Raw genomic sequence first — 9740 nt, forward strand, 5'->3', positions numbered from 1 at the left:
CAATGTTTATTATGAGTATTTCTGTAAATTGATGTGGCTCTCTGCAAAATCACCGGATGTTTTGGAGGCAAAACATTACTGAACATAACGCGCCAATGTAAACTAAGATTTTTGGATATAAATATGAACTTTATCGATGAAAACATACATGTATTGTGTAACATGAAGTCATATGAGTGTCATCTGATGAAGATCATCAAAGGTTAGTGATTAATTTTATCTCTATTTCTGCTTTTTGTGACTCCTCTCTGGCTGGAAAAATGGCTGTGTTTTTCTGTGAATAGGTACTGACCTAACATAATCAGATGGTGTGGTTTCGTCGTAAAGCCTTTTTGAAATCAGACACTGTGGTGGGATTAACAACAAGTTTATCTTTAAAATGGTGTAAAATACTTGTATGTTTGAGGAATTTTAATTATGAGATTTCTGTTGTTTGAATTTGGCGCCCTGCACTTTCACTGGCTGTTGTCAAGTCGATCCCGTTAACGGGATCTCAGCCGATCTCAGTCGTAAGAAGTTAAATACACTCCCTGAACTTGCTTCCCGACTCCCAGCATACACGTTACAAGGAAGGAATAAATTATATAGTAAAACCTGCAAAAGTGCGAATGTAAACCAGGGAAAAGACGCACTACCCTCCCCTGTACCCAATAAAAAAAGCACACAACCCTCCCCAAAGCAAAAAAACAAGTTAGACAACCCTCCTCTAGTTTGGACCACCCACCCCAGCAAATTTCGAACTGTCCCTAATCCCTCCCACACATACCAAACTCTTCTCATTCATCTAGATGGATGGTCCCTGCAATATGTCAATCTCTCCACTGCCACCTTAGTACATTACATTTACTTTTTAGTTATTTAGCAGACATTCTTATCCAGAGGGTCTATAGTAGCAAGTGCATACATTTTTTATACTTTTTCGTAATGGGAATCAAACCCCACAACCCTAGCGTTGCAATTTCCCTTACCCCTCCCTTCTCCCCTCTTCCCTTCTCTCCTCCCTCCTGTTCTGTTCTCCCCTCCCCAAACCCATCCCTCACCCCTTACACACTTACCCTGGTCTCACCCACACAGCTGTCTGTGTCCTCCAACAAACGTCCCCTCCTCCCACACATCTCTCCACAGACACATCCCTGACTCATGGCCATCTTCCTCCCTCCTTTCCTCTCTCCCTCCATTTCTCTTTCTCTATTCATCCCTATTTATCTATGCTCAGACATTCTGTGGCCTTCAGACTGGCCCTCCTTCGTTCCCCCCTCCTCTCCCCTTCTTCTCCCCTCTCCCTCCTCTCCTCCCTTCTCTCCTCTCCCTTCCTCCTCCCTCCTCTCCCTCTTATCTCCCCCTCCCCCTCCTCTCCTCTCCTCCCTCCTCTCGTTTCCCCTCTCCTCTCACACTCCCACCGTTTCACCCTGTCACGTTCCTGACCTGTTTTCTGTTAGTTTTGTATGTGTTAGTTGGTCAGGACGTGAGTTTGGGTGGGCAGTCTATGTTTTCTGTTTCTATGTTGGTTTAAAGGGTGACCTAATATGGCTCTCAATTAGAGGCAGGTGTTTTTCATTTCCTCTGATTGAGAGTCATATTAAGGTAGGTGTTTTCACACTGTTTGTTTGTGGGTGGTTGTCTCCTGTGTCAGTGTTTGTTGCACCATACGGGACTGTTTCGTTCGTTCATCGTTTTATGTAGTCATTTTTCCTGTTGTGCGTTCTTAGTGTTTTTGTAAGTTCGTATGTTCAGGTTTGTCTACATTAGTTTTGTTATTTTGTTTATTATCAAGTAAGTTCGTGTTTTCGTCTTTTCTTTAAATAAATCATGTCAACTCAAGAAGCTGCATTTTGGTTCAATCCCTGCTCCTCCTCTTCGGATGAAGAGGAGGAGGAACGCCGTTACAGAACCACCCACCTATCCAGAACCAAGCAGCGCAAGTTCGAGCAGCGGCCAAGAGATCAGGACTCATGGACTTGGGAGGAAGTATTAGAGGGAAAAGGACACTGGGCGCACATTGGGGAATATCGCCGCGCTCGTGAGGAGATGGAGGCAGCGCGAGCCCAGGAGCGGTGGTATGAGGAGGCAGCAAAGAGACGTGGCTGGAAACCGGAGAATGAAGCTCAAAACCGGATTTATGAAGGTACGCGGCTAGCACGGAAGCCCGTGAAGAAACCCCAAAAATTTCTTGGGGGGGGGGCTAAGAGGTAGTGGGCCAAGGGCAGGTAGGAGACCTGCGCCCACTTCCCAGGCTAACCGTGGAGAGCGGGAGTACGGGCAGACGCCGTGTTACGCAGTAGAGCGCACGGTGTCTCCTGTACGTGTGCATAGCCCGGTGCGGGTTATTCCACCTCCCCGCACTGGTAGGGCTAGATTGGGCATTGAGCCAGGTGCCATGATGCCGGCTCAACGCGTCTGGTCTCCAGTGCGTCTCCTCGGGCCGGCTTACATGGCACCAGCCTTACGCATGGTGTCCCCGGTTCGCCTACATAGCCCGGTGCGGGTTATTCCACCTCCCCGCACTGGTCGGGCGACGGGGAGCATTCAACCAGGTAAGGTTGGGCAGGCTCAATGCTCAAGGGAGCCAGTACGCTTGCACGGTCCGGTATTACCTGCGCTACCTCCCCGCCCCAGCCCAGTACCACCAGTGCCTACACTACGCACCAGGCTTCCAGTGTGTTTTCAGAGCCCTGTTCCTCCTCCACGCACTCTTCCTATGGTGCGTGTCTCCAGCCCAGTGCCTCCAGTTCCGGCACCACGCACTAAGCCACCTGTGCGTCTCCAGAGTCCTGTAAGCACTGTTCCTTCTCCCCGCACTCATTCTGAGGTGCGTGCTCTCAGCCCGGTACCACCAGTGCCGGTACCACGCACCAGTCCTATAGTGCGCTTTGAGAACTCAGTGTGCCCTGTCCCTGCTCCCCGCACTAGGCTTGAAGTGCGTGTCTCCAGTCCGGTGCCTCCAGTTCCGGCACCACGCACCAGGCCTACAGTGCGTCTCAGCCGGCCAGAGTCTGCCGTCTGCCCAACGGCGCCTGAACTGTCCGTCTGCCAAGCGCCGCATGAACTGCCCGTCTGTATTGAGCCTTCAAAGCCGCCCGTCTGCCATGAGCCTGCAAAGCCGCCCGTCTGCCATGAGCCTACAGAGCCTTCCGCCAGACTGGAGCCGCTAGAGCCTTCCGCCAGACAGGAGCCGCTAGAGCCTTCCGCCAGACAGGAGCAGCCAAAGCCTTCCGCCAGACAGGATCAGTCTGAGCCATCCGTCTCCGCAGCGCCATCTGAGCCATCCGTCTCCTCAGCGCCATCTGAGCCATCCGTCTCCCCAGCGCCGTCTGAGCCATCCGTCTGTCCCGAGCCATTAGAGCCGCCCGTCTGTCCCGAGCCGTCAGAGCCGTTAGTCAGTCAGGAGCCGCTAGAGCCATTCGTCAGTCAGGATCTGCCAGAGCCGCCAACCAGACAGGATCTGCCAGAGCTGCCAACCAGACAGGATCTGCCAGAGCCGCCAACCAGACAGGATCTGCCAGAGCCGCCAACCAGACAGGATCTGCCAGAGCCGTCAGCGAGCCATGAGCGTCCAGAGCCGTCAGCCAGCCATGAGCTGTCCCTCAGTCCAGAGCTGCCATGTATCCAGAACTGCCCCTCAGTCCAGAGCTGTCTCTCTGTCCGGAGCTGCCCTTCAGTCCGGAGTTGCCCCTCTATCCTGAGCTACCTCTCTATCCTGAGCTACCTCTCTATCCTGAGCTACCTCTCTATCCTGAACTACCTATCCGTCCTGAGCTACCTTGTACCGGAGCTGTCCCTTATTTTGATGTTACCCGGTATATTAGGTGGGTGGAGTAAGAGGGTGGTCATTCTGAGGGAGAGACGTAAGCTGGGATTGACTATGGTGGGGTGGGGACCTCGCCCAGAGCCTGAGCCACCACCGTGGTCAGATGCCCACCCTGACCCTCCCCTAGACTTTGTGCTGGTGCGCCCGGAGTTCGCACCTTAAGGGGGGGGTTATGTCACGTTCCTGACCTGTTTTCTGTTAGTTTTGTATGTGTTAGTTGGTCAGGACGTGAGTTTGGGTGGGCAGTCTATGTTTTCTGTTTCTATGTTGGTTTAAAGGGTGACCTAATATGGCTCTCAATTAGAGGCAGGTGTTTTTCATTTCCTCTGATTGAGAGTCATATTAAGGTAGGTGTTTTCACACTGTTTGTTTGTGGGTGGTTGTCTCCTGTGTCAGTGTTTGTTGCACCATACGGGACTGTTTCGTTCGTTCATCGTTTTATGTAGTCATTTTTCCTGTTGTGCGTTCTTAGTGTTTTTGTAAGTTCGTATGTTCAGGTTTGTCTACATTAGTTTTGTTATTTTGTTTTATCAAGTAAGTTCGTGTTTTCGTCTTTTCTTTAAATAAATCATGTCAACTCAAGAAGCTGCATTTTGGTTCAATCCCTGCTCCTCCTCTTCGGATGAAGAGGAGGAGGAACGCCGTTACACACCCCTTCAGGGTATACATTACAGAAGCCGTGTGTCACCACCATGTTTGTGTGTGTGTGTGTGAGTGATCACTACTTAGTCTGTGTGTTTTGTGAGTCACACTTACTAAGCATAAACCTCTCAACTGCTGCCATCACATGTACACATACACACAAAAGCCCTATCTCTAGGTGATGGTCCATGTTTTCTGTCTTCCCTCATGTAGCCTTGGCCAGGTAGGGCTGTTACGGTGACCGTATTATCGCCACACAGGCAGTCACGAGTCATGACCGCAGTCAAATTCCATGTGACCATTTAGTCACGATAACTAGGCTTATTCAAGCTCTGATGCTGCTGATGGTCATTAGTAGCCTACCAAACATGCCAACTGCCTGGTACTCAGAACTCTATTGTCCCTCTAATCACTCTGACATCAATGCAAATGTAATCGAAATCTAATCAAACACTTCATGAGAGCCCATGAGCTCATGAGCTTTCAATAGGGTAGGCCGACTATATTTATTTCTCACCTTCCCTAATATGAAGCACATTTCTTCGCTTTACAGCAGGAGTATAGCCTACCTGACTGCCATAAAAAATATCCACGAGAAAAGCGTCCTCCATTCGCTATTTAAGTGCATAGATGACATGTATTTTTCCCCCTGGCCCTGTTCCTCGACAGGAGCATGATAATGGTCCATTCTAAATCAAAACTAATTTCACACATATATTATTTACCATATGTAAAGACAATATTAAATTAAGAATAGTCTGATGGGTGACAATATTAGCCTCTCCCTTGTGAACGATGTATTTTCACTTGTGAATGATGCCCAGCGTGTGCAGAAAGGCAAGAAACAGTGCATCCCCTTTTTTAGCAACTTTTTAAAATCCTAGTCACCCACCTCATGTAGCCTAGCCCATAGGCCTGTATGTTGATACGGTTTGTATCACAACTAAACTGGGCAAATATCTTCTTAAAATTAAGCAAATGAATCCGCTTACCAACCAGTGTAGAGCCTAACTGGCATACATTGCATTCGGAAAGTATTCAGACCCCTTGACTTTTTGCACATTTTGTTACGTTACAGCCTTATTCTAAAATTGATTAATTTGTTTTGCTCCCTCTTCAATCTATACACAATACCCCATAATGACAAATGCAAAAACAGGTTTTTAGCATTTTTTGCAAATTAAAAATGAAATATGACATTTACATAACTATTCAGACCCTTTACTCAGTACTTTGTTGAAGCATCTTTGGCAGCGATTACAGCCTTCATTCTTCTTGGGTATGACGCTACAAGCTTGGCACACCTGTATTTGGGGAGTTTCTCCCATTCTTCTCTGCAGATCCTCTTAAGCTCTGCCAGGTTGGATGGGGAGCGTCGCTGCACAGCTATTTTCAGGTCTCTCCAGAGATGTTCGATCGGGTTCGGGCTCTGGCTGGGCCACTCAAGGACATTCAGAGACTTGTCCCAAAGGCACTCCTGTGTTGTCTTGGCTGTGTGCTTAGGGTCGTTGTCCTGTTGGAAGGTGAACCTTGGCCCCAGTCTGAGGTCCTGTGTAGGTTTTCATCAAGGATCTCTCTGTACCTTGCTCCATTCATCTTTCCCTTGATCCGGACTAGTCTCCCAGTCCCTCCTTAAACCTCCTTATGGCATGATGCTGCCACCACCCTGCTTCACCGTAGGGATGCTGCCAGGTTTTCTCCATACGTGACGCTTGGCATTCAGGTCTATCTTGGCATTCAGGTCTAAGAGTTCTATCTTGGTTTCATCAGACCAGAGAATCTTGTTTCTCATGGTCTGAGATTCCTTTAGGTGCCTTTTGACAACTTCAAGCGGGCTGTCATGTGCCTTTTACTGAGGAGTGGCTTCCGTCTGGCCACTCTACCATAAAGGCCTGATTAGTGGAGTGCCTCAACACAATCCTGTCTTAGAGCTCTACGGACAATTCCTTTGACCTCATGGCTTGACTTTTGCTCTGATATGCACTGTCAACTGTGGGACCTTATATAGACAAGTGTGTGCCTTTCCAAATCATGTCCAATCAATTGAATATACCACAGGTGGACTCCAATCAAGTTGTAGAAACATCTCAAGGATGATCAATGGAAACAGGATGCACCTGAGCTCAATTTCGAGTCTCATAGCAAAGGGTCTGAAATAGTTATGTAAATAAGGTATTTCTGTTTTTTATATTTAATAAATGTGCAAACAAATCTAAAAACCTGTTTTCACTTTGTCATTATGGGGTATTGTGTGTAGATTGATGACAAATGGTTTATTTAATCAATTTTAGAATAAGGCTGTTAACGTTACAAAATGTGGAAAAGGTCAAGGGGCCTGAATACTTTCCGAATGCACTGTACATAGGCGGCGCGTGAGTTTCAAGTTTGGGGAAGATAATTTTCACCATAAAAATGCACATTTATAATAAAGCATTACATGCATTCTCAAAAGTGAATGCAAATGCGATTATGCTGTTTTCCCGCTAATTGATTGCATTTTGGAACATTCGCGCTTATAGCCTACTGACGTGTGCACATTGCTGCGCTTATAATGTGAAGAAATAGAAATAGCCTAATAGTTTATCAACATCTTAAGCTAAACGTTCTGATCGGTTGCATCAGCCTCATGGCTTTTAAAAGTGTTTTTGATGCTAGTGGCTATCGCATCCCACAACTGTCCCAGACTATGTTTGGAATATTTATTTCCCGGACAGAATAGAATAGGTCGACTTTTGTACAATGGGAGATATTAGATTGACATAGGCTAGTGCTTTTGCTGTTCGTTTGGCCTACTCATCTTGTTGGCTGACGAAAGTAAACTGGACAGTTCTTCTAACATTTTCAATATGCGCATCGGAATTCGATAAGAAGGATGCGTGCAGTTGCGTCCCAGATGTGTCTGTCTTCCCTCTTAGCCTACTTCGGAGCTGAGATGCCTGTGAGAAGGACCTGAATACATGATGGGCATTGGCTAATAAGAATTTAGATATCTGAGAGAGCCATGTGAGTGAGAGATGCTTAAGGGGGATGCCACAGGGAAATTTGAGGCCTGATGAGAATATTATCAAGTGCTTTTCAAATTGTGAATGAGAGACTGATGAAGTGTGTACAGCCTGCGCAAGAAACAAAGCAGAGCTCATGCCTTTCATGCTACTTTTTTCAAATCATCATTAGAGTTGCATTATGCAGGCCAATTTTTTTTTTTTAATTCAAAACATATAGCTCAATGTTTGTATCACAACTAAAATTGCATAAATAACTCTACCAAAAAACCAGGTCCTATATGCATAATTTAATCACTCAACACAGAATAGCCACATGTGCGCACTCCCTTGGAAATTATTTGGAGAAAATATCCTTTCTATTTTATTCAGCTTTGTTCAATTGCATTCTTCATACTATAAAAAAAAAAATGATGCAAGGGAATTCTTAGCAAATATTGTCTGCTAAATGAACTAATGTGTTCCACAGCCATATGGCATAGCCAGATCAGGGCCTAGCTTAAGGACAACTCAGAGTATGCTATTCTGTTCTTCTGAAATAGACTACATTTCCTTCATATCATATTTCTTTAGACCTGTCTAAAATAAATAATGATTTATTGTGAAGGTGTAGGCTATATTACATGGATGTAATATACTTTTTAAAATGTTCCAAAGGTCAGCATCAGGGCTTGTAGGCTGTGCGTGGAAGCCAAGAGATGCTAATTCTGTTTATGTTAATTAACGGTCAATTACCGTGAGACCGGCAGTTATTTGCTTGACAATCTCCGGCTGACAAACTTTCAGGACCGCCACAGCCCTAGCCCCAGGAACATCAGAGAACATGAGAGAGAATTCAATGGAGCTCTAATAACATGGCTGGGTGAAAGGAGACCTGCTGGTAGCATTACGGATCACACACTCCTGCCTTTTCAACTCAGTACAAGTGCATGTGTGTGTGAGTGTGTGTATGCGTACGTGCATGTATGAGTGTGTGTGTGTGTGCATGTGGGAGTGAGTGTGTGTGTGTGGTACTGCACCTTTGCGGATCTCATCTCTGATCTGGGACTCCATCTCCTCCATCTGCAGAAGAGTCTTCTGCCAGTAGCGCTCCGCCCTCCGGCTCTTAGTACAGTACACCACTAGAGCTGAGAGAGCGAGAGAGAAAAAAAAAGAAGGGGAATGAGGGAAAGTATGAGGGAGAGAAACAGAGAGAAGACATAAGATCATTAAATAGATGTCTTTGAAGCCATATCCTGTTATCACAGGTTGACATGTTGTAATGAATCAGGACATACTCCATTTGTAAAAGCTCCATACATACACAGCTTCTTGAAAGAAATGAAAACACACACTTGTCGGAGACACACACACACACACACACCCAGACACACATAAAAAAAACAGACACACACAGACATACAACCGCATGAGAACACACACACACACACACACACACACACACACACACACACACACACACACACACACACACACACACACACACACACACACACACACACACACACACACACACACACACACACACACACACACACACACACACACACTGGGAACAGTGGTGTCTTTGTGCTGTGTAGACAGGGGGAGACCCTGACCCTGGAGATCCTTTTATCTCCCTGACACTTGGAGCATCCTTCGCCAAGGCAGCCAAACATCCATCACCCTCGGTGGCGACACAAGACCAAACACTTACCCACAGTGCACAGCAGCAGCAGCACGCAGCACACCACGATGGACACCACAATGGCCAGCTCACTACCTCCCAGCTGCACCTTGGCTATGATCCTCTGGAAGTTACCCACCCGCACCTAGAAAGGGCAAGGGATGGGAGAGAGAGGGGGGAAGACGAAGGGATGAGGAGAGAGGAAATAGGGAAGTGGGGACAGAACAGTGTTTAGCAGGTCTGTAACATAGACTCTGAGGTCTTTGAAAGAGAGAATAGAAATGCACACAGTCTCACATTGACACACAATCAGACAAATATACATTTAGACTAACACACACGCACACACACACACACACACACACTGGAATGTGTGTGATGGTATGAGTCAACCACTTCAGGGTGAACCACGTGACTGGAGGGTTGACTTTCAATTCTGCTTTCTGGTTGACCAATATGGACTCTCAGCCTCTGTCCAATATTCATACCCTGTTATCTAAAACACGTCTGCAACTCAGTTCCTTTCACGGACTAACCCAATTTTCTACCTCAACCTTGTTGCCGAAATTCAGTATGTCTACCTCTTGGTCCTACAACCCCATAACCTGCTGTTACTAGACTT

General features: G+C 46.7%; 1 protein-coding gene across 1 annotated transcript in view; it reads right to left on the bottom strand.

Moving 5' to 3' along the window:
* Positions 1–9740, bottom strand: part of LOC120061347 (plexin-D1-like) — a 123373-nt gene that overhangs the window by 30735 nt on the left and 82898 nt on the right. Inside the window, exons 20-21 of the mRNA XM_039011095.1 lie at positions 9149–9263; positions 8472–8579 (exon numbers count right to left, since the gene is read on the bottom strand). Coding sequence (XP_038867023.1) covers positions 8472–8579; positions 9149–9263 — 223 coding nt within the window. The remainder of the gene's footprint in view (positions 1–8471; positions 8580–9148; positions 9264–9740) is intronic.

Source organism: Salvelinus namaycush, chromosome 16 (assembly GCF_016432855.1).
Source record: "Salvelinus namaycush isolate Seneca chromosome 16, SaNama_1.0, whole genome shotgun sequence".
Lineage (NCBI taxonomy): Eukaryota > Metazoa > Chordata > Actinopteri > Salmoniformes > Salmonidae > Salvelinus > Salvelinus namaycush.